We start from the raw sequence: 25942 nt of genomic DNA, 5'->3' as shown, positions 1-25942 counted from the left end.
CCCTTACCACAGGGAGGAAGCCTGTTGGCAGTGGGAGAAAATGAAGTCATTTCAAGTCACTCAATTGGTTACTGCAGTACAAAAACTGTCAGGATCAAAATGCAGTCACTTGTGTCAAGTCATAACAAGAAAATAACAGAGCAGAGAGGTGAAAAAAACAGATAATCCTGAAGAAGTTTGAAGCCCTGGCTCCAACTGAGCTTTGATTGCCATCCTTTCCAGTTAAATGAACCAATAAACTTTAGGTTCAATAAACTTATGTCCAATCCCATGATGTCATAATGAATATGGACATATAACCCAGTAAATGGAGTAAAAGAAGCTCTCAATAAGTTTGTTGCTTTCATCATTACTAAGTGGATTATTACTAGGCAGATTATGCCTTCAAGCTAAGCATTGGGAAATCTTTAAGGGCAGCTACCTAATTTCTGTGTGCTTATTACTGATATTTGTATACTGAAAATGGCACAATATATATAGTTCATTCAAATCGCTAAAGAAAAGAGTAGACATCTCTGGAGGCTTCTGCAGTCCAATGAGATTTACAGTCACCTTGAATAAAGGAAAAGGACTGAAGTTTTCTTGAAATGATGGCCTGAAAAGACTCCAGGAAATCACGCACTTGTGTATGGATACTGTAGATAGACGGTTATAGCCCTGTGAGTCTCCATGCCTTCACCAGCAACCATGGATGTGACTGAATATGCTCCATAGCCTTCTAACACCCACCAGAGGTGGTAAGACCTTATGCTGACCCAGTGCTTCAAAAGGGGGCCAATCTGTGTGAATGGGTCACTGGAGGAAGCCTAGACATTTGAACAAATTAGATCGCTCAGATCTGTGGTCAGTGCCTGCCTGGACTTGACCTTTCTCCTGCCAAGTTGGCCCGAAGATCTTGGCAACTTGCCCCGGCTGTGGATCACTTGTAGGTATTGGTCAGCGTTGCTGTTCTGCTGGTCGCTACTAGATGCTGCTGACATAGAATCAGATTCTGTGAAGGATGGCTCGAACTTGGGCTTGACTCTGGGCTTCAGAAGATGCTGTGGGTATTGGAAATGACGGGAGCGTGTTTTCTTGTGCACATGCATAGGCCTGTCAAGGTGACCCTCAAAACCATTATTCTCAGAGCTGTAGTGCCTCCGTCCCTGGTGTGCTTGATCTAGAGCCTCACTTTCTGACCTTTCACCAATATAAAAGTGAGGAGCCCGATGGAGGTCTGTCAGTGAACCAGGTGGGAAGGAACCTTTGACCAACTCTCTCCTCAGCATCTCCTCCTCTTCTTCACTCAGCTGTGGAGAGCAAGGCTGATGAGAGGCCCTGGATATGTACTGTCGAGTGTTCCTGGGGTATATTTCCACAATGTCACCTGAAGCATCTATTTTAAAATGTTTCTCTGGATAGAAAGCTGGACATGTTTTTTTGCAAGAATCACGTTCATTAATGATATAATATCTGGGGGCATGATGTCTGTGACCATATGCCACCAAGGCAGAGACCCCAGGTCCACAGAGAGAAGGGTTGATTTGTTGAAAGTCTTTCCTGAAAAGAGGTTCTGAGCGAACGTCTTCGATGTGCCGTGCCAATGTCACGGGTGTGCAGGATCTGTTCTTGTGAAGGTCACCAGTGCTTGCACACAGACCACGTTGATACCTATAAGACAGAAGTAAGTAGATATGACCTTGTTGTCTTTAAGCCCCTACCTGAGCACTATGAGCTAGGGAAATGCTAGGTTCCCTCAGCATTTTCACTAGTTCCAGAATGTTCATGGGTTCTGTGGCTTAACATTTGGGGAACTGGGCCAAATAGATTTCTTCATTGCTGTCATTCTCAGAACCCTAAGGCAATGTCATGTACCACGAATCTCCAATGGGGGCGGGGAGCAGCACGGGCATGCAGGGCAATGTTTTGCTAATGTATCTTGCCATGGAGCTCTCATTCTGCCAAGGAGCATGTCATGGGACTGATGTTTGTGGAGCACATATTATGAACACTGTTCCTCCTCACCTCTGCTAAGCAACCATCCAGCTTCTCTGGAACCTCCTTGAGTTTCCACTGAGGGGAGTTGATATCTGTTGGAAAATTCTTCCTCATAAAGACTCTGACCTGAGTCTCTGGTTTGACCCCCAGTGACCTTTCCGGGAGAATTTGAATCCCTGCTCATTGTTAAGAACTTGCACAGATTAGAAGATAACCCCTCATATAGCAATGCTTCAAGTTCTTTGCTAACTTAGTCATTGACTTAAAAAAAAAATGAAAAAGTCTATCTACGTTGCTTTTACTCTGCAACATTGTTGATATGATTTTGGGTCAGCATAGGCCTGTCTCTTCATCTTTTTGGATGTTCTATTAAAAAAAGCAGGATCTTCATCTTTCTTCTTTGGAAGACAGCCATTTGGCCCCATTAAATGCATAGATGACCTTGCTGAGAACTTCATGGCCCAAAGCTACAGTACAGACTTGCCAATTACATAACCCATTTGGAGCTTAAAAAAAAAAAAAAAAAAAAAAAGAGGAAGATAATCAATTAAAAAGAATCTTTATTTTCTTAGGCTATAGGAATATGTATCCGAGGAAGGTTTGCTTACAGGTTCCCCTGCAGAGAGTGTAGGAGGAAGAATTTGACCTGTTTGACAAACTCTGACCCCCTGACCCCCTTCCCTTCCATTTCTCCCCAGTACCAGCTGTCACAGTCTGTTGACCTCCTAGCTAGCCTTCTGGCAGAATGGAATTTAATGGCCCAGGCCTCCTGAAACTGTTGAGGCCTGCATACTCCTAATGACCCTTCTGCCTACAATTTCTGTGGCCTGTGAGCCATTGCTGATATCACATTCAAGGATGCCAGATTTCCTTCTGTGTTCAGTTCAGCCTCACCTGTTAGTATTGTGCTCTGGCCTCAATTGGGAAGTGCCAGGAAGAGGTGAGCAGGGACGTCTGCGCCCCATCCTAGGACTCTGGAGCATGGGTTGGGTGATTGTCTCTATTTTGCTGTTCTTGCTGCTCAGTGAGTCAAAACTGACCACATTGCCATTGTTTTGGGGTGTTGCCAGGTGTGCTGAGGACAGCTGACTGATGAGATCACTGTCCTTCAGAAGTCTCTTGGTGCTTTCCTCCTTGGTCTGGATTCGAGCTGCAGGTAAAGGCAGGATATATAACCGCATGATGTGATATATAACCACATGATGACTATACTATACTATATATCCTAAAAGTCCCCCCTGTGTTAAAGACTTGCTCCCCAGGATGGTGCTACTGGGAGGTGGTAGAGGGTGAGGTCTTTAGGACATTCAGGTGTGCCCTTGAAGAGAGTTGTGGGACCTCACTCTATTCTTCTCTTTTTGTCCTGGCTATGAGGTGAGCAGTTTTGCATGGCCACATGCTCCTGCCATGCAGGATATGCTACCTCACTCAAAGAAAGGGGACCAACTGATCATGGACTTAAACTCCTAGAACTATGAACTAAATTAAACCTTCTCTTTTTATAAGTTGATTATCTCAGGTATTTGTCATAGTAATAGAAAGTTGACTAGTACAAGGCTGGCTTACCTATAAGAGTTTATTGCTAACGATTGAGTCTACAAAGTAATTGGGTGCATTTGCAAACACAATGAGCCTGTGGGTAACAGACAATTTGTAATTCAAATCATTCTATCACAGAAAGTCAAAGCAAGGGGCATAAGAAGAATGAAATGGACTCAGAGATTCTACAGTGTGCCATTTGGCACCCCCATGAGAAAGGCAGGTCACTTAACAGCTTTGGGGCTCTAATTCTTCATCTACACAATGAATATAATAATGCCTATGTGCCTATTAAGACTTTGTGGCATTCTGAAAAATCATTTGACTTTGAACTGGAAAATGAACATTAGACAATGCTATTGCTACGTTGAAGAAAGTGAGTTAGATCTTGGCTTTTGAAGGTACTACCTAAACTAAACTTAATTATTCTGAATTAGCAAGTAATTCCTGACAATTAGGGTGGAGTTTTATAGCACAAGCCACAGTCACCTTCCATAGTTAATTGTCCCCCCCCCCCCCCACCCCTGCCTGGTGCTGGGGATTGAACCCAGGGCCTGTGAGACACTCTACCAACTGAGCTATATCCCCAACCCAGTTAATTGTTCTTTAGTGGCTTCTCTCCACAAAGCTGAATGGAGCAAGCATAACCCTTAGGCCTCATGACTCTCCCTGGCATCTCCTTGTAGGTCTCTTCTAATGTATTAAAACAGGAGATGACCCAGGGAAACTTTCTGGCTCCCTTTCCCATACTGAGGGGCAATATGGACTATTCCAGTCTGACAGTGCCAGATATGTCTTCTGACTCAAGGCATGCTCTGTTAGTGTTCCCAAGAGGCAGACCTTCCCTGCAGTTTTTTTGAGCTGCATCTACCCACTTGCTTCCCTTACCACCACACCAAAAATCTGTTTCCCATGCTTTCAGTTTTTCTGGAGCTCAGTTCTTTCTCATTTTCCCAGTGAACTAAGATGGGAATGAGTTTAGAGAACCTGGGGTGAGAAGGTGTGCCCTTGGAGAGTCCTTGGATTTGGGACTTACTCCCTTACTCAGGAACCCATTACTCAGGGTCTGCCCAGCTGGCATCACTAGGGACTGGGATGGAAAGGACAGGACCTATGGTGGCTGGATCCCAGGGCAGAGGCCTGGGAGGGCATCATGGAGGAAGAAATGGAACACTGGAAGAATCAAGGGAACACTGCACAGGAAGCAAGATAAGGATGTCCTTGGGGTTTTGTTCCAGATGTGATATTTTTCTCTCCTACTTTAAAACTTCCTCCGATTTTCTGTTAGGAGGTTATTTGTAGGCTTGGGGTGATGTCGAATTTGATTATTTAAACAAGTGTTTATTGCCTTGACTTTTATTTTTTTGTGCCTATTTAATTGTGAAAAACCACTACTGGTTATCAGGAATTTTTATAGGTGGTGTACCTTACACTATCTTACTGCTCTTTTTTAAAATGCCCATCAATTGAGACATCAGACTTTTGCATTTTTAAAATGTACTTACCTTCCACCATTTGAGCAACCTTTTTCTTATCTTCAGATCTTGCCTAAAACATAAATGATAATCATGTTTGTTTTGGACTTAGCAGAAGTAGTAAAAATTTTTGTTCTTCAGAGGAAAAAGATTTATGTGCCATTGTTCATACCTTGCACCATGACTAAACCCTGGGGACAGAGTGTTCTGGACTGGGTCTACTATTTGAGTGAATAATTGCAGATACCTACGAGTCAAAGTTTTATACTTAGTTGGTTTTATTTAGGGACAGCTAATTCAAAGAACCATGTTAGATTCTGACAATATAGTTTGAGTATCCCTTATTTGAAATGGTTGGGACTTGAAGTTTTTGAATTTCAGGTTTTTCTGACATTTGGAATTTTTGCATATATATACTGAGAGTTTTGGGGATGAGACCCAAGTCCAAACATGAAATTGATTTATGGCTCATATATACCTTAGACACATGGTCTGGAGGTAATTTTATACATAGTTTAAATAATTTCATGCCTGAAACAAAGTTTTATGGTGTGGAATGTTCCACTTGCGGCATCATGTCGTAGCCCAAAAAGTTGGATTTTGGAGCATTCCAGGCTTTGGACTTATAGATTAGGGGTACTTAGTTCATAATAGCTTGCCTGAGTACCAAAGAATATGTGGGTCAACAACAATGGAGATATATATTGGCAAAATGTCCTTTGCAAGTCCAAATGAATTTTTAATTTGACTTTTCATAAAACTAATTTGTAGTTCTTTGCATGAATTAATATTTATGCGAATCTTTTTTTAACTGAAAAGGGCGGAAGGAGTTTTGTTTGTGTGAGGTCAGGATGAAGGTAAGGTAACTGAGTTATCCAGGGTACCACATTTAAAGGGGTGTTCACTCTCAGGACTGTGAAAGGGCAGGGTTAGTACAACCTCGAGAGAGCTTCCTTAAATTTGCTATACTAGGTGTCTCCCTGGATTCACCCTAGTCGTGACCCTGAGGGAGCACTGAGATATGCAGAGGAGGAGACACTGTGGACAGTTTGGGGAGTGTTTGTCTCTGACTTCTCTGAGAGGGTCTGAGTTGCAGATGAGAGAAGGTCAATAATATACAGAATCTAAAGGAGGTGAGAGAGGTGAGTCTTTGGGGATAAGACAGCATGTTTGGGTTTAGATGTCCAGGTTGACACAGGATGGGGAAGGGGCCCTTTCTCTTCTCTGCCAGTCTACCAGAGTCTGCAGAAGTACCTGGTACATGGAGGGCTTGGTGAGGTCATGAGGAGCACTGAAGAACCCAAGGGCCATTGCAGAGAACAAAAAAGACAAGCAGGCTTCTACTGAGCTATGTGAGCTACCTCTGAGAATCCTTAGAAATGAATCTAGGAGATCTTGGGTGTGGTGGACTTGGGCCATAGAAGGTTTCCAAGAGTCATAGAAACCCAAAGGGCGACCTTCTTTGCATTTCTGTTCTGCACAGAGTTCAGTCATGTGGTAGATGGATGACCCGTGATCATGATAGTGAAGTTTATATAATACTTGCATTTTGGATCTGCATTCTGAGCTGATGGTTGCTGAGCTTCAGTGATCGTGCGATGCTCTGAAGGTAATAGATGAGCATGCTAAAATAGAAGACAGACTGGTGAGTGTGCTGCAATTGGCTCTTGGACATTTAGGCCACATTTCCTTGCTCAGGAGGTTGGTGGAAATAAGAGTTCCTGGACCACCCTGGTAGGCTATCCACTGACTCCTCCACCACAGACAAAACCCAGCAGGGAGTTCCCAAGCCCATGAGCACTGGAAAAGAGTTGCTGTCCTCTTCTCTCTCTTGCTTCCTTCAGCAACTCCTACTGACCTGGAATTCTGCACTGGTGATCAACAAAAAGTGGGCGGAGATGGGGGCAGGGGCATTTTGCAATGTTTCAAGCTCTGATTACTGGCTCCACTTGTTTTTAGTTTCCCCTTTAAGCCAATATGAGTTAAATCTACTCAGCTGAATTGTAAAATTCTTTTTTGAGGTTATTTAAATTTCTGCTAAATGAGATACTGATATGAATGGAGTTCAGCCCCATTATCATGGCCACAGTCACTGACCCAAAGCTGTGGATAAGTCCATAACTACCTGATAGCAGTGGAAACTTCCCCTCCCTCACTGAGAACCATTGGCTGTGTTTCCACAGCACAGTGGGTGTGTGACTCAGTCTCTGCTTAGATCATCAGGCTTGGTAAGTGATTAATGAGTGATCTAATTAATTTTATATACTTATTGGAAAGTGGAGTTGTCTTGTGACAAAGGCTGGCAGGCATGGCTGGTACTTACAACAGAAGCAACACAGCTGGCAGGATGACTATTGGGCTGCTGATGTACCCAACCATGGAGCCAAACCACATGGGGAAGTCATTCTCAATTGTTTCTGACACGATGTCATAAATTTTCTCTTGTCCACTGTGAGAAAGAAAAACATAACTCTAGATTGTATTGCTTTTAACAGAAAGATGCTACAAGACATTGAAAAATGTCTGGATGCCTAGAGGCAGACCCTTAAGGTCAACTAGAACCAATACAGGTAAATAGCCAAATGGAAAAGATACCTGACATTCCCAAGATGAAGCTGCCATCTAATTAAATATGTAGAATTGATAATCACATTGTATGAGCATGTGTTTTAATAGCATACACAAAGATAGACTCTGTTACATACATGTTGTATCAAAACTGATTTAAACTCTAGGTGGAGGGTATTACAGTTTTCTGCCTGAATAAAGCTAGACAATGTAGAATAAAAAGTTATATGGACTTTCTTTTAATAAAACTGTTTGGGGTTTGAACAGGTGAAATTTCTCTAGCCCAGGAGAAATGTTATTTCCTTATTTTATTTTAACTAATTAATTTAGGTATTTATTGCTTTTGTGGTGCTATGAATTGAACCCAGAGGCATTGTATCACTGAGTTACAACCCCAGACCCTTTTAGTTCTTGAGACAGGGTCGCAAAGTTGCTGACGATAGCCTGGAATTTGTGATCCTTCTGCCTCAACCTCTCGAGTCACTGGAATTACAGATGTGCACTCCTGTGCCTGGCACTTTTTTTTTTTTATTTTAAAGGAGCTTTATTTTTTAAATGTGAGCACAGAGATGACTATATCTATGGGCAGTATGCTATCAAGGAAAGAATTTCTCTCTTGGCTTCAAATGATGCAGTTTTGAGCTCCTTCTGTTCTGTCTGCCTGTTGTATGAGCCAAAAGAAGAATGAGATTCGATGTGACTCAATTTCCCTACAGCTCAAGGTGGCTCTAGGTATAGTCAAATGAACTAAAATAACTTACCTGAATGGCCCACAGTTTAGAGATGGCTTGTATCTGACAATAGCAAAAATAGTTGGCAGCATACATAGGAATAGCATGAACAGGAGCATTGCCAAATAGAAGTTGTTGGATCTGTCAAGGAACCAAATGCTCTGGTTTGAGTTCATTCCATAGCGAGGATGCATATAAGAACTAACACAGAAACTGTCACCCCAGCTCTTTGCAGACAGGAAGATGTTTCCATCAGACCTACCTAGGTAGGAATGGGTGTGCCCTAGGACTGTATACTACTCAGAAACCTGGAAATCAGTGCTGAAAGGAACCTTATAGACCTGTCAGCCCAATCTGTTCATCTAATAAACACTGGAAGAGCACACATCTACCACAAACCATGAGGACAGGGAACCTGCTTCTGCATCTAGGGCTCCTACCCTGTTATGGTTTGAATGTGAGGTGTCCCCTAAAAGCTCACACGAGAGACAATGAAAGAAGGTTCAGAGGAGAAATGTGGGTGTCTTAACCCAATCAGAGAATTAATCCCTTGATAGGGATTAACTGAGTGGTAACTGAAACTGGTAGGGTGGTTGGAGGAGGTGGGACACTGGCTGTATGGCCTTGGGGTATATATTTTGTATCTGGTGAGTGGAGCCTCTCTCTGCTTTCTGATCATCATGTTAACTGTTTTCCTTTGCCACACTCTTCTGCCATGATGTTCTGGCTCACCTGGAGCCCTGAGGAATGGAGTTGGCCTTCTATGGACTAAGACCTCTGAAACCATGAGCCCTCAAATAAACTTTTCCTCTTAAAATTGTTCTGGTCAGATCTTTTAGTCACAGCAATGGAAAAGTTGACTAAAACATACCCAGAAAGCTCGATTTATGGAAAAATCTTAGAACCATTGTCCATCCACCTGGGCCCTTATCTAATACTTCCCTCTCAATGCTGTCACCCTAGAATTTTGTCTCATGTGTTTCAGATGGTTTGGTTCTTTTTGTTAAGATTCTTGACTCTCTCACCTGGAAGGGATTGGCACTCAACATCTTTACCTCTTTGCTTCTGGCCTTTTAGGGTAAATGTTCCGTCTGATTAAGACCTGGTCTCTGGTCTCTGAGCCCTAAGCTGCTATCAGGGAGCTTGACCACCCAGGTCTCCCCTGAGGGTACCTCAAACCTGTTTGATGTGCAAGGCCACACACATCATTCTGAAAAGAGAACTCAGTCAATCCATCTAGTGACCCTCAATTAGCATTCTTGGTCTGTTTCTCAACTATTAGTCTTGATCATAGTGTACAGGATGCAGTACCATGCTGCTAGGGTTTGAGTGTTTGTCCCCTCCAAAATTCATATTGAAATTTGGTTGTCCTCATGGCAGCATTAGGAAGTGGGGCCTTTGAGAAGTGACTTGAGTCTTGAGGATGCCACTTTTATGGGTGGGATTAATATGGATATAAAAAAGCAAGTTCAGTCCCCCTTTGCCTCTTTACTCTTCTACTCCTCTGCCATATAAGGAACATTGTTATTCGCTCTACAGAATGCAGCATTTAAGGTGCCTTAACCTGGCTCTCTGGTTCTCACCACTCATCAAACCTTCTGGTGCTTTGACCTTGGACTTCCCAGTCTCCAGAACTGTGAGTCAACAAATTTGTTGATTATGAATTACCCTGTCTCAGGTATTCTGTTATAGCAGCACAAAATGGACTAAGACAGAAGGTGAGTATACACTTATGAAAACTTCTTTCTCTCTACCCTTCACCACACAGAGAAAATCTACACTCATATATAAAATAATTTTAAGTAATTATATTAAAACATATATATCTGAATGTAATCATGTATGTGTACTGGTCACCACATAAAATGTAAATACATTACCGTGCATGTCATAGTCAAAAATTTTGAAAGTTACTGATATAGATAGGCACACACACACACACAAAACTATTAATGTCAAAGTAACATAGTTGCACTCTGGTGTTCAAAATGTGTTATGAATTCACAAAAATGAAAGCCAGAAAATAACATGTATTGAAAAGGTTGTGGAACAACTGAACTTCCATACAGTGTTGAAGTATAGAATGGTGTGACCACTCAAGAAAACTTTCTGGTATTCTCTACTAAAAGTGAACATCTGCATGCCCTACAACCTGGCAATTGCAATGCTGAGCATATCCTCAAACAGACACAAGAATATTCAAGGTGATGTTGTTTATCTATAGGTAATAGCTAGAAACATACATGTCTATTGATAGTAGTATGGATAGAGAAATATGGATATATTTCTTCAGGAAGATGACTCTTACTAACACAATGTTGAGTGAAAGAAGTTGAACATGAAGGAGTACATCCTATATGTGGTTCCACTTACATAGAGTAAAAAGCCAGGCAAACCCAACCATGCCATTAGAGGTCAGGGGTTATTGGAATAGAGAATATGTGGGGGTGTTCTGAGCAACATTTCTGGTCTGTGTTTTAATTTAGATGTTCATTGCATGCTTATGTTCAGCTTGTAAAAATTTATCAAGCTAAAAATTTATGATTTGTGCCTTTTTTTTCCATAAATGATTATTAATTCTCAGTAGAGTTTTTAAAATGTGTATTAAGGATAGGTATGAGGTGTCCTCCCAACAAATTCCTGTGTTAATGCAGGAATATTCAGTGGTGAAATGATTGGATTGTGAGAGCTGTAATCTCATCAGTCCATACTAGTTTGAATGGACTGACTGGGTGGTAACTGTAGCTGAGGTGTGGCTGGAGAAGGTGGGTTCCTGGGTCCCTGTAGCCCCTTCCTCTTCTCTCTCTGCTTCCTGGCTGCCATGAATGAACAGCTTCCCTTCTTGATGTGCTGCCTTATCTTGGGCTCAGAGCAATGTTGTTGACCCACCATGTACTGCTTTTCTCAAACTGTGAGTCAAATTAAACTGTTCCTCATCTAACATCTTTGTCCTTGTTGGATATTTTGGTCATAGTGGTGAAAAGTTGACTAACACAATGTGTCATGAGGTCCAGAGGAATAATGAATAATTCTGAGGGTGAGTCACAGGAGATGGTTTCATAGAGAAAATAAAAAAGGAAAACAGGCAGGATTTTGACAAGCAAAAAGTGGGGGGACCCTTGCCACGTATAGTGACATGCATCGAGGAGAATAAGATCTCCTGAGGCAGATCTTATTCTCACTGACCTGGAGGCTCGGAAGACTTGCTGGTGGGGCACGTTACAAGTCAGCACAGCCCAACTCCTCAGGTACATGAGCCCAATGAGCTTGAGAACATTGAATGCTGGGAGACATGGGGAGAAGAAGGCCCCCATCCTGGAACCACAAAGAAAGTCAGTTTGCATACATTCTTTTCCAGTGCATCTTACAGGTCTGTGGTCTGGAAGCCCCAGAGAAGAAAGTAGCTCTGAGACTTTGGGCATTTAAAATGCTTAAAGAATTGGGGAAGACTCCTGAAGGTCTGAGACCCCAATCTTCACATTCTAGAGAAAAGATAAGTCCCTGCAAATGGGTGGTGATCCTATTTTTGATATATCCCTTTGCACCACTATTTGTGTCTGAAAACTGGCAAGGCCCTCCTGGGGAAGGGAATACTGGATAACTACACCTTGGAGTAATCTCAGATTTTGCCTGTCAACAGTGAAGACTGTGTTAATAAACTACTGAGATTCAATTTAATCATATATGTTGAGCACCGACTTTTGACAGACATCCTGACACATTTTAGTGCATCTAGTCATTTGTAATTACAAAAGGAAGGGTAAATATCCAAAGCAATTCGGATTTACTAGTAGGATAATTAGTATAGATAAAAGGGTATGTTTAATAAGTGCAAGACTTAAAATAAATGTTTTATTTCTTGTGGCAGGCAGAAATGTCATTCTGAAGATAGGAAAGATGCTCAGCTTCCTTGTGCCTCAGTCTCATCTTTAACGTGCAGACAATGATGGCAGGTACATTATAGGATTACAATAAAAATTAAATAATTTACTTTAAAAAATGCCTGACATCTAGCTCATGCTACATGTTATTTTTAATACTGTATTTGTGAAGATATTTTTCAAAATACAGTGAACTATAAGAATGCAACGTTTGACTGTAGGAATATTACCTTTTGCCTCTCAATTCCCCACACATTTTAGTATTTGAGTGAATGATTTTGAAGCAATATTGTGTTTTCTGAATGTGCAGGATATCCAAGCTTCTTCTTTTTCTTCATTTGCATGTGAACAAATAGAACAGTTTTCGGTCCAATAGGTAAAAGCAGAATGTGGAATAACTTAAGGGCTCTCCTGCACCCCACCCACATGCATGCTTGTGCATTGGATGACCCCTATGGTTTGACAGTGTCTGTAAGAGCAGGGTTGCCTTGCTTCTTTGAGGTTCCTGGGTGAACAGACTTCTGACCTAGATTATTTGCCCCTCTTCTGGGGTGGATCTGTCAATATGGGATTTGGCCCTGTTCCTGTCAGAGTGAAAACCAGGAGCAAGGGGGAAGCTGAGGGAAGGGCTGGTCCCATGTTCCCCAGTTGTGAGCACCTGCACTCTTGAAGCCTCTCCCAGTCCTGCCCCAAAACTTATTCTATGATTCATATGCAGATTTTTTCCTATAATGAATAGCAGTTTAAAATTGGACTATTTCCTTCATCATTGTTTACCACAAAATCCATAGAAAACCATTAATAAAATTGCTACACATGTGGAATCCCTTGCAAACACCCTTTAACTGTTTATTCTGCTCATGACCTATCCAAATGAATCAAAATCTTAGCCCAGATGGCATGTAAGCAAAGACAAGAAGCTTTGACACCTACCAAATCATTCCTTGGTTGTAGACTAAATGTAACACATTCTCAGCTATTTTGAATTCCCCATATTCAGGCTAGAAGAGAAAAAGAATTTCTACATTAAAAATGAAATTGGATGCCAGAATCAGTGGCTGGGAAGCTGAGGCAAGAGGATCACAAGTTTAAGGTCAGTCTCAGCAATGTAGTGAGGCCCTAAGCAACTTAGCAAGACCCTGTCTCAAAATAAAAAATAAATTTTTAGAAAGGGCTGGAGATGTGACTCGGTGGTTAAGTGCTTCTGGGTTCAATACCCAATAAAAAAAAAAAAAAAGAACATTGCAAAGTCCTTTGTATAATCCAATTCTTTGCTCTGATAGACATTAGAAATTATTGCCTGTGTGGTCACCCAGCAAATGGGGAATTTAAGATGCTGAGTGAAACTCAGCTTTGGATACCTCTCCCATCTTCCCTTCTTATATTTTCCCTTCAGTCATTCCTGGCCATTTCTGATGGCCTGGCATGGGGAAAAGATGGATTTAGCCATAGGAACTTCCCCAAGGACACAGCAGTTTACTTACAAACTTGCTTTCCAGGTCCCAACACCAGTAGTCACTTAAGTAGCGAACAAAAAGTCCTCGGAAGAAGTCTATGAGCAGGATGCTTGCCACTGTAAAGAGCATGTCAATGATGGACAGCTTCAGCATCTCCTGCAACATAGGGTAGGGAAGGATCTCAATTGCCACCATGCCCCACCCTCCCACAGCCCTCTCTTCCTCTACAATGCTCTTGTCTCTGTCCTTTCTCCTGGGCATAAGCCATTGGGCCCTACAGGGGCACCTTCAGAGAGAAGGGCTTCTGGCATATAATAGATACTCAATGAATATTTGTTAATTTGAACTTGGATTCTGATATATAAAGCCAGAGTTATAGGAAACTAGGAAGGAATCTAAGTTCTGTGGTTCTGAGTCACAGGAGACTCATTTCCATGGAGTAATAACTCAGGGTTGAGATTCTCTGTACAAGATTAAATATCGAAGATGAAAAGGAAAATGGCTGAACATACAGATTTTGGAGCTATGCCTGGGTTCAAGTCTTTATTCTGCTCTTTGCTGTGTCCTTGGGTCTCATCTTTGCCTATAAAGGGTGATAACAATAAAACTCTCATGAAGATATCACCCAGCACTTAGTTACTACTGCACAAATCTGTGTTCTTATTATTATTATCAATTTTGGGACCTGGAAAAGCATATACCTCAATGAATTTTACTTTCCTTTTCTATAAAGTAGGGGCAATGATGCTTCAGAGAGTTGCTAGGATTAGACAAAATGACTTTGTAAGGGACAAAGAAAAGCACCTGGCCAACATATGTTTCCCAGCACTGGCCTTGCAAGCTCAGAATGTGGAGTGTAGTCTTGTTGGTCTTAGTGAGTGGTGTGGTGTAAGTTGGAATGCTGGTCTCTTCCAAGACCCATGTACTGTTTGTCCTTAATCCCATTCCAGACCAAGGTGTGGACCACTTCCCTTCTTCAGGGGCTGTCCTGGTGGTGAAGAAGATGGCAGAATCTATCCAATGACTTGTGTTATTTTTGGTGGTAGTTTCCTGTGGGGAAAGAGGCAGGAAAGGAAGGAAAAAATAAAAAAAGACAGAGTACCTGTTTATAAATAAGAATCCATCATGGACACCACCAAGTTTATCATTGGTTTGCCTGGGAATAATTACATTCTCTCTCTCCCTTTTTTTCCACTTGAATAGAGTTGGCCTCAATTATGGGACACAGAGATGTGTTTTTTGGTCCCTGGTGTCTGAACTGCTCTGTAACACAGGTAAGAATTATCACCCCAAGTGCTCACTTTGGCAGCACATATACTAAAATTGGAATGATACAGAGAAGATTAGCATGACCCCTGTGCAAAGATGACATGCAAATTCATGAAGCGTTCCATATGTTTTCCTGGTTCCCATCCCTGAGCTCCTCTTCATGCTCTGCATCTTCGCATACCTTATCTTCATGATTGTCTATAAGTGGCTCATGTTTTTGGCAGAAACTTCCAGGGAGGCTCCCAGCATCCTGATTGAATTCGTCAACATCTTCATATTCCCAGCAAGTGGGACGAGCGGCCTCTACCCAGGGCAGAAGCACATGCAGAAAGTCCTGCTGGTTGTCACAGCATTGTCTGTTCCCATTCTCTTCTTGAGAAAGCCACTGTTTTTGTTGTGGCTGCACGATGAGTGCAGCTGCTTTGGCGTGAGCCGGAGTGGTCACACATGGAAAGACAGCGAGGAAGAAGTTTCTCTGCTGGGCAACCAGGATATAGAAGTGGGAAATAACCAAATGGAAGATGGATGCCCAGAAATGACGTGTGAAGAGTTTAATTTTGGAGAAATACTGATGACGCAAGTGATTCACTCCATCGAACCTGGACTGCATCTCCAACACTGTGTCCTACCTGCAACTCTGGGCCCTCTGCTGTCTGATGTCCTGTGGGTCATGCTGTGAGTGGGCCTGCGAGTGGACATGACCTATGGTGTCCTGCTGCTGTTCCCGGTGATCGCTTTCTTTGCAGTTTTGACTATTTTCATCCTCTTGATCATGGAAGGGCTTTCTGCATTTCTTCATGCCATACACTTCCACTGGGTAGAATTTCAGAACAAATTCTGCGTTGGTACAGGCACCAAATTTGTTCCTTTCTCATTCAGTCTACTCTCATCGAAGTTCAGTGATAGTGACAACGTGGCATGATCATATTGCTGTAACCAAGAAACTTTCAGATTTACAGAGAATAGCATGTTATAGAATTTCACATATATCCAATTTGTGATAGGAAAAATTCTGTCTTTACTGGTTGCCTTATGATATAGCCAAATAATTCTGTAAGATATACCTCTTCCTCATGTCAAATATTTGTAAAGTTTGTCAGATTTGGACAAAAAAAAAAAAAAAAAAAACCAGAATTATCACCCCAAGTTATGACCAGAAGTAATTGCTTAAGCTCAGTAAGTGGCAGGCAAGGATCCAGGTCTATGTAACCTCAAAACCCTGATGTAGAAAAATGACTGTCTGTGGTTTCTTCTGCCTACAAGTCTTGAGATTTGATGCTAGTGTGGTGTATCCTGAACAAACAAGCCTCAGAAAGCTTCTTCTCCCTGGTATCCTCTTTTCCCACCATTTGGGATGTCTTCAAGAAGGAGCAGGTTGGAAATGGAAAGTTGTCCCCCTGGGCTGGGATGGTGGGCCTCACTCTGAACTGTTTGCCATGAGATGATTACTTTTTTGCAAATTGTCTGAATAAGCCTCATGGCCTACTGCTCTTTCTGGGATCATTTATAATAGCTGTTGATAGCGTCTCCTGATGGGATTCAAGGAAACAGGGCACAAAGAGACATGGAGTTAAAAACCCCAGTCACTGTCACTCACTAGCCATGAATCACAGACTCAGTTTCTTTATTTGGGAAATGGGGACAATTTTTATATCCTTACCTTGAGAAGACCACAACTGAGTGGAATTTGGATGTGCTGTATGAAATGCAGTTATTAGCACTGCTGCTGGCAATTATGATGATGACCTAGGTGTGGGGGGATGGGGTGGGGTAGGAAGGGTGGTGGTTGGGCAGGTGACTGTCCAATCTGGGCACTCACCTCAATGCTCATGCTGTTTACTTTGTCCAGGAGGGCAATGATCAAACTGTAGAGATTTCCCAAATATAGCACAAGGACCCTGAAAGGCACAAACAAGACCATGAGTCCAGACCTATCACATATTCTAGACTATTGTGGATATTCTAAGACAATGACTGCCACACTTGCATCTTTTAAGTCACCTTGAGGGCATTCAAATACAGAATTCCAGAATCCACCCTGCTTCAGTAGCTCTGGGTGGGGTCTGGGTGTCTTACATCCTTCCCAGATAATTTCCACTATAGCTCATCCTTGGGTCAGCTTTTAAAAACACTAGTATAGCAGGTGAGTAAATTTAGGAAGTGGGGTTCTAAAGGGTAGTGTAAAAGATGTGTCTCTGTGCTGTGTTTCTGGTGTATAAAGTAGTCTTCCCAAGTACTGTTTCATATGATTCTCATACAGCTCTATGAAGTTCTCATCCTTGTGAACTCACTTAAGAAACAAGTTAACTGAAACACAGAGAAGCTGAGTAACTACTCAGTTTCATCAGGTTAGAAAGAATCAGATACAATCTCTGCATCTCTGTGCTCCCGTTAGAAACACAGATGGGCTGTGGATACAGCTGTACCATGTGGGTCACTGGAAGTGAATGGAATCTTCCAGCAACAGTCTCTATCAGTCAAGGACCAAAGACTTGATGTCGGTTTACGTAGAGTTAAAAAGTTGCCTAGGTAAGCCTATCATGGAATATCCCAGGATGCAGCTTTTATTTATTATGGGAAATCAAAAAAGATGGAAAAGGAAAATGGCGAGTTTCCAAATACTTCAATGTGACAAGAATTAGTACGTTGAGAATCATGAAACCAGTGTCAGTTGATGGGAAAGCAGCTCTATCTTGACAGAACAGAAACCAGAACCAAATTGAACCATGAGTTGGCCATCCCCACAGGCTTTCTTTACCTCCTCAAGGTAGTGGTGACCACCTATGTGCAGGCAGAGACATTGCAAGGGGACATCTGTGCAATGTGCAAGGCTTTCTCTCTGAAATTGTGAAGGGACTTCCTTTGGTATAGTGCCAGGACCTTTTCATTTCTGTATTTATAGCGCCTCAGGCAGGTAATAGACCCTCAGAGTACATATAGTAAGAGTTGTTTGAAGGAAGTGTGGAGTGAATCTCACCTCTTCTTCTTGGCATCCCATTGCTCTGGTTTTCACTGTGCCATGGATAAAAGGTAACATGGTCTGCTGGTGAGTTAATGGAACTAAAATAATATGTCTTGCTCTTATTATCAAAATTAGCCCTAATTTGTCTGGGGTGAGTCTCTCAATGTCTCTGTTTCTCTCGTTTTGAACATGAATAACGAGGTCAATCTGTATAATAGGATTGCTGTTAGACCAAATGCAATAATGGAATTGATTCTCTCCAATGCCTGCTAGTGAGGAAGGAGCTGAGGAACACACTTCTCTTATTCAGGTCAAAGAGGTGTTAAATGGAGCAGAAAGAACTAGGGTTAGGAGCCAGGGGGCTAAGAGCTAAGAGCTTCCCCAGGGGAGCTACCCTGGGCTGTGAGACTCTGGCCAACCCCTTTGTTCTTTCTAGTTAGTTTTTTTTTTTTTTTTTTTAATCTTTAAAATGACAGTTGGATTTCATGGGTTGGCAAGTTATGGCCTTAAAATCAACCTCCCCTATTTTTGTGAATAAAGTGCTGGAACACAGCCCCATCCTTTCATTTGTATATTGTTTCTGTGGTAACTTTCATGGTAAAACCTTAGAGCTTAGCGTTGTGACAGAGATATCTAAAAATTAAAATTAAAATATTTAACTGTAGTATCATTCTCAGGTGTTTACCAGCTCCTGAATGGGAGCAAATCTTTACAAAGTGGTCTGCGAAAATTAGTTCTGGAGAATGTTATTAGGTGATACAGGAGCAAACAGGGTGAAATTGATAGGGGTGTGGGTGGGAGCAAGAAAGAGTGGTTCTGACTGTCTCCCTCTCTGTGCTCAGCTTTCCTTACCTGCACATACAGCTTAATTTATGAATGAGGACACCATGCTCCAGGGAAAACAAGTGGATTTTTCAGGAAGACAATGGTGAAGTCACACTAAAAATGAGAATGTTTCTTCTGACACCTGAGGCAGGTGTCCAAGGATTTTCCTTTGGACATGCCAGCTGCCACACTTGCCACTTGTTCTTGTGGCCATGGATCATCCTGGAATAACGCCAGAATCTTCCAAGAAAATCCAAAAGAACCTCTCTGAGTCTGTGCTTTTGGGAAATTATTAGCAAAGCACAAACTGTTCTCATATCTGGAAGAACAACTTAGATCTCTTCCATCACTCATAGTCAAACCATGGAGGGAAATCAACAATGAGGAAAACCAGACACACATTCCATTACCCTGCTCCTCTTTCTTCTCTACTTTTTCTACCTAATTCTCCCTCTCCTCCCTCTTTCTTCTCCTCTCCTTGTTCTCTTTCTCCACTTTCTTTTCTTCACTACATTTTAATCCATTTCTTCTGTCCTTGTCATCCCGATCCTCTTTCCTGTCCCTCTCCTTCCCCTGCCTCCTCACTTTTCTCTCTGATTGCATCCTGTGTTTCTCTTGAGTGAAAGTTCTGGGCTAAGTTGAGGGAAAGAAGCAAACTCTGGCTCACAAGGGACTCATGTTCCCACTGCAGTAGCCAGATGGGTGACCCACAATGTGGCATGACCTGGCAGGGCTGCCATACCTTGCCAACTGGAAGCGCAGTGTGGTCCGTGGGTGGTACATTTCCAAGGCGGCGATGAGGTCAAAGGCAGATGGTGCCAACATGGTGACTAGAGAGACTACCACACTCACCTGTCAAGAGAGCATGTGTGAGACCCTGCAATTTCCAGGGTCCCCCTGACCTACTTCAATTACTTACATTTGGTCTCTTCATCTAATATTTGGACTGTGGGTATCCACAGGGTCATGTATTTCCTATGTGAAAGACTTCTCCAAATCTCTACTAATTATCTTGTTTTGAAAGGCCACTGTTACTTTATCACAGGTTTATTCTTTATAGGAACACTCCTTTAGCGTTCTGAAGACACTCATGTACCATTTGGGATTCACTAGCATTTCTGCCACATTTTTCAATTACCATCTCATCTCATTTATACTTTCCTGACCTGGGATTGAAGATGGAAATAACTGTGATTATTGTGAATAGAAAAAGGAAGGCAGAGAGGTAATTTAATATTCTTTCTGTACATGGAAGATTAATTACCTAGAGAATTATGCCTGGCTCTTGTTTCTCTGTACTTACAGCAAAAGAGAGAGGCATTTTAACTGGTGTATAAGATGTTTGAGCTAAAATAAGACATAATTTCTAACTATATCTAAAAATATACCAATCTATCTATGAAAAATACACACATTTACATAACTTAATTGATATAAAGTAGAAAGAGGTATGGGAAAAGATACCTCATATAGTCTTAGATTTTAATATATTATTATACATGGATAGATATGTATAGAATAAATAGATGATCATCTGCTTACATACTTTGCTTTTTAAATGGTGATACTTTTTCATAGAAGTGGTCTAAAAAGTTTCTTTCTTTTTGGTGTGCTATTTCTGCCTTTCAAATATTTACAGGTAAATTGAGTCAAACTTTCAGAACAATATACCAATATTAAGAATTGTAAAATTGTCCATAACCTTCCATTTGGTAATTTTCCTTTTATGGTATATTTACACAGTGGGGGAAAGACTGCTCAACATACAAACCATTTATGTGGAGCTGATTCTAGGAATATTATTTGTAATTTAGAAATATAAAAACTTCCTAAGCACTCAATAGCAGGCACCAGGCCAATTTTGATGCATACACTGGAGTACAATGCAAGCATGGATGTGCAAGAACAGATGTGAGAAGAGCAGCTGGGTATGGTGGCACACACCTGTAATCCCAGGGGCTCTGGAGGCTAAAGTAGGAGGATGGAAGTTCAAAGCCAGCCCCAGCAACTTATCAAGGGCCTAGGAATTTAGCAAGACCCTGTCTCAAAATAAAAAATAAAAAGGACTGGGAATGTGACTCAGTGGTTAAGTGCCCCTGGGTTCAATCCTCAGTACCAAAAAAAAAAAAAAAAAAAAAAAAAAAAAAAAAGGTTTCTCTTGAATCAAACTCTTCCCCTGTGGTGACCAATAAAATCATTTAGCCAAGTCTTGATGTTGTCAATCAATGGCTCAAAGCCCTCGTGGTTCATGCTCTAGGACAAGGCTGGAAATATTCCCTAGAAGTAGTTCTATGTAACCCACTAATGAAGCAGAAGGGCAGCTATTTTGAAGACTGAATTCAGATAACAGGCACTGGGTACCTCGTTCTTTTCCCAAAGAGTCAGTTCTTTCTTTGACTGCTCTAGCTTCTGGGACCGGTCCACCACAAAGTAGATGAGATAAATGCTCCCAGCCAGTGACAGAAGAACCAGGATGTTGGCAATGATCCTGAGGCAGATGGTCACTGCCCTGTGGAGAGAGGCAGGCACCATGACCATCAGAACACCAAGATGCACAGACAAAAAACACATTCCCTGCTGAGAGGGTCCTTCACTTTGAGGTACCATCTCTTTTCCTCACCTCAAATTCCTCATTTTCTATAAGATCAACATTGAGTTATAAAGTCCACCAGCCAGCATCTTGGGACTTGAAACACATAAACAAACAACACTGTTTTAGAGTCTGAATATTTGGCTTTCAAGACAATCTCTGTTACTTAAACTTGGAGCCCCATGGTTTGTATGTTTATGTTTTAGGAATTGAAATAAATGTATTCAGTAGAGGAAGGGAGAGAAGGAGGGAGAGATGATTGCCATCACTCTATATGAAGAATCTGACACAGCACCACCTTGGGGCCTTATTAGCTGTCTTTCTGCTCTGGAATGTAAGTTCCCAGACTTTTTAGTGTTTTTGTTGCAGTATCCTCAGCTCTTAGAATAAACCTAAGCACATCTAGGCTTGTGATAAATATTTGACAGATGAGTGAGCAAATAAAGAAGCAACTAAATAACCATGAGACATGGGACTCATCTCTCTCCTCATTAGGTCTCACTTTCACAAGTCTCTTATAATCTGGGAAATCTCAAAATCAACAGTGATTCTGGAATTTAGTATAATTGAAACCCATTTACTTTTTGTCACAATGGGGGACAACTAACTGATTGACTCTGGTTGGCCTGTTTTTAACATAATCTTCTGTCAACTTTGGGGCTCATCTTAGCCTACTTCCCCTGGTAGCAAGATTCCAGGTAGAGGCCTGTTTGTATGCAGTTGATTTGGGAGGTGACCCTGGAAAGCAGGACAAAAAAGCCATTAGCAGAAGGATGTGTGGTAAAGTTGGCCACAGCTGGAGGCAACTGCAGGACCTCCTTAGGGTCCTACAGAATGCCTCCTAGAACTGTCTGCCCAGAGTGAAGGAGAGACGCATTGATTCCATTCCCTATGGTCAGCACCACTTCCAGCCTATGGTTGTATGAGTGTTGACTGGGACTTTGTGGGCACTCCTCAGAGGACCCTGGGGTAGCAAGCAGTAGAGAGAAGCAGTAGGCATATAGCCAGTGGCATCCTGTAAAGCCTTACCTGGGGACAGAGACAGGAGAAAGAGATGTGGTCAAGAGGAATTGAAGGTGCCCACAAGAAGGGCACCATCCCCTCTGTGAAGTTCTACCAGCTGGGGACCTGTGAAGGTGTCCTGACCCTTCATCTGCACAATGAAGGAATGAACCCCAAATTGAAATGATAATGTCACCTTGCCAGGTAAAAATAAAAACATGGCATACTATGGTATTATTAGCAACTCTGGTGGTGGAGGACTACAGATCAAGAATCATAGAATGCTGGACATAGAAAACCCTGAGAGAGAGAGAGAGAGAGAGAGAGAGAGAGAGAGAGAGAGTGTGTGTGTGTGAGGTCCATGAATGCCATCCTGGTGCTTCTTTATTCCCTCCAGTCTGTAGATCCCACCATCATTATTTCCAGGGTCATGCTGCCTGCTTGGTCTCAGTCCAGAGAAATGTGGCCCTGGAGCAGGTCCTGCAATTGATTTTCCCTTCCAGTATACCTGGTGGCCCTTCTGGGGATTACACCAGAAAATGCATGTGGGGCGGAGTGTTGTAGCCTATCAAATGTTAGATTCCCCCTTTCTCTACCCTCTTCTTCTGGGTCCTGTTATAGCATACCATATATCACAGAATGGATACCATTTTTGCTTAGAAGAGAGATGAGGAAAGGTTTCTCCTTGGTTCATTTGCTTGTTTTAATAATGACTTCAATTATTCGGAATGAACTTAAGATAGCTACAATTTTCAAATTTGAGGAAACATTGTAATCATGTTGTGAGATCTGCTAAAGATAGATTTAGTGATCTATTCTCAGGGATTCTAATCCAGTAAATTGGGCCACAGAAGTCTTCATTTCCAGTGAATGCAGGTGACTCTAATGTGGGTGGGAGTTCTCCAGTTTCTGAAGCACTAATAAAGTCCTATCCTTTCATTTATCAAGTGAGAAAGTGCAGGCTAAGAAAGGTCAGGGATATTTCCTGGGTCTTGGGAATGAACGACAAGGGCAGGGCCAGAATCCATGTTTTCAGAAGACCCGTAGGAGACCTTCCCAATTCCACCCCTTGCTTCCTGCCCTTATCCCTGTGATTGGTGTGTTTCTTCAGTTCTCCACAACTCCAACCAATCAGTAGGATATGAGATGAATGGACAGACAGAGCCACTACCCCTTTGACCCTTCCTGGGAACACCCTTGCCTTGCATCTGTTCTCTGGTCATGGTGTTGTCCCCTCACCAACATACTTCTCAGGTTCTCATGAAGAACCTCACACGAGGAAACCATCTTGAGGGCCTTGTGAATGCAAAGGATGCTATTTGTGAGCTTCAGGGATTTATTTCTAAATAAAATTAGTCCTAACAGCTTTTGTAGATTTGCTTCATTCAGCAAACTAGAAGTTGGCCCTAAATATAACAGTTTTATTATCTAAGTAAAAAGGTAGAATGCTGGTTAACTTCAGATTTATCACCCTGTCACAGGCTCTGTGGAAGGAGCAAGCACTTTTAAATATTGCTATAGGAAAATATGGGGTTCCCACAGACCATAGTACCAGGGGACTGAGATCACAAAGAAAGAAGGCCTATTTGACTTTGAAAATAAAATATAGATAATCTAGTAAATTTTTGTGCTAAGGTGAAACAAAACTCATCAATGACGTTAGCACAGGGCATATTAATACCTACAGATTTTTGCTTTTCTTCTTTTCCTGTTCTTCTAGGATAGCCTCCTTTAAGGAAAAATATATATAGCATTAGAAGCTTAGCACCATCATTAGCTGTAAATCATTAAAAATATTCACTATTTTAACTCATATGTTTAAGACTTTCTTTTGTAAGATTCTATTAATATCAATGAATTAGATAACAATTGTTTAATAATCAATCAAAGAAAGGAAATTGGAAATTGAGAAGATTGGAGATGGGAAGATTGTCATAGTTTGAATTATTGAAATAAATTTTTCTCAAAATAGGGTGCCATTTAATTGTTGGAGTGGTTCAACTGACCAGATATTTTATGCTTTTGATCTCCTTTTCTAAGTAAAAACAAAAACAAAAAATGCTTATAACCCCAGCTTATGCATATTGAATCATTTACAGGTTATATAATGTACCATGCTAATCATCCAGTATGTGAATTATAAAAAATACACCAACTGAAATTATTAAAGGATGAAATAAAAAATAAATAAAGGGAAGTTCTAGCCAAGTGCAGTGGTGCACTCTAGTAATCCCAGTGCCTGAAGCAGGAGGATTTAAAGTTCAAGGCCAGGCTCCACAATTTAGTGAGCCTCTGTCACAAAATAAAAAGGGACAGGGATGTAGCTCAGTGGTAGGGAGCCCTGGGTTCAATCCTCAATACCAAAATAGAAAGAGAGGGGGAAGTTCTGACGTTTTCTTTCCTCACTCGCTGGAATCTTGTTGTGTTATCTGGGGCTTGCTCTCTTCCGGGGACTCTGCCCTGTGCAAGACGACATGTGGGGCAGATGGCGTGACTCTCCAGCAGAGCGCGCACGCAGCGCTGCTTCAGGGCACTGAGTTCGGACTCAGCAGCACAGTCGCTGCAGGGCAGCCTGGACAGACCTCCACTCACCCTGATGCTGTTCACTACCGCAGCCGTTTTGCTCTCTGCAGCTTCTGGGTTTCCGATGAGGTAATCCCAGGCACAAAACACCCGCCAGCAGAAGGTGTAGTTTTCATTGGAAGCACTAGCAAGGCTTGTGCGGGAGTTCTTAGCCATCCTGCAAAAGAGGAATCAGAACAGGGTCATGGGAACTGTTTCAGGACTAGCATCTTCCTAAATTGTTGCTACTGGACTTGAAGTTTTTATGTGAATTAGAAAAGCTGCCCCATCTGGGTGGATGTAGCTCCTTAGGCAGAGTACCAGCTGGATTTCATGCCCTCAGATGACCTTTTTGAACACTGAAAAGTGCATTGACATATTAGTGTGAGTCCATTTGACAAGGAGTCTCACCACTGGGACTTTGTTTGCACTTTGGTAAATTGTCATAGATTGGAAGCACAAATTATAAAGAAGTGCGCTTGAAACAATATGGTCAAGTGCACTTGAGACAAGTTCTCCTCTAAGCTCAGAAACCATCTGTGTTCCTTTAATGTCTTAATTTAATTTAACATAATTTCTTAACTGGATATTAAGCTGTAAGAAAACCTGGTGACTTTCCAACCCAAACTGCCCATTTTACAGATGAAGCACAGAGAGGGAAAACAAGTTGCTGCAGGGCTCCCAGTGGGGTGGTGCAGGATTCCCAACCCCTTGACAGTTTCCTTTCTTTTGCATTGTGCCTCCAGTAAAGGATGAGTTTGAAGTTCCAACTGTGTCACAGCATAGATAAGCTGATCTTAGCAGAATCCAAAATCAGGTCATCGGCAAACATAAAACCAAAGGAGCATGTTTTGCTTTCAGTAATCTCTGGTTACCTAGGTCATATTATTCTTCTCTATATTAAGGCAGTTACTACATTGTCTAAAATTGCATAACCTGGTAAGTCTGAATGATCCTTGTCTTCCCAATTCCAACACAGAACCTAGCTTGAAGCTGTAAGTGTTCAAAAGCACTGGTTAAAATGAGCATACCTCTTTGGTCCTGGTCTCCTCCTCTGTAAAAATAGGTACAGTTATGCCACAACTTAGCAGGGTTATTGACAAG

The 25942-nt window shown here is 41.9% G+C and overlaps 1 protein-coding gene across 1 annotated transcript in view; it reads right to left on the bottom strand.

Moving 5' to 3' along the window:
• Nucleotides 1–785: 785 nt before the first annotated feature.
• TMC3 (transmembrane channel like 3) overlaps nt 786–25942 on the bottom strand; it is a gene marked incomplete at its 5' end in the record, with an annotated part of 35954 nt that continues 10797 nt past the window's right edge. Inside the window, 15 exons of the mRNA XM_079123322.1 lie at nt 786–1650; nt 2872–3127; nt 5022–5064; nt 6538–6616; nt 7315–7440; nt 8321–8431; nt 11477–11605; nt 13105–13172; nt 13656–13784; nt 14433–14678; nt 16717–16795; nt 19427–19536; nt 21046–21193; nt 23962–24005; nt 24869–25016. Of these exons, the coding sequence (XP_078979448.1) occupies nt 807–1650; nt 2872–3127; nt 5022–5064; nt 6538–6616; nt 7315–7440; nt 8321–8431; nt 11477–11605; nt 13105–13172; nt 13656–13784; nt 14433–14678; nt 16717–16795; nt 19427–19536; nt 21046–21193; nt 23962–24005; nt 24869–25016 (2560 nt within the window). The 3' untranslated portion in view covers nt 786–806. The remainder of the gene's footprint in view (nt 1651–2871; nt 3128–5021; nt 5065–6537; nt 6617–7314; nt 7441–8320; nt 8432–11476; nt 11606–13104; nt 13173–13655; nt 13785–14432; nt 14679–16716; nt 16796–19426; nt 19537–21045; nt 21194–23961; nt 24006–24868; nt 25017–25942) is intronic.

This window comes from Sciurus vulgaris (assembly GCF_902686455.1).
Source record: "Sciurus vulgaris genome assembly, chromosome: 2".
Lineage (NCBI taxonomy): Eukaryota > Metazoa > Chordata > Mammalia > Rodentia > Sciuridae > Sciurus > Sciurus vulgaris.
This window is presented reverse-complemented; position numbering and strand designations above follow the sequence as displayed.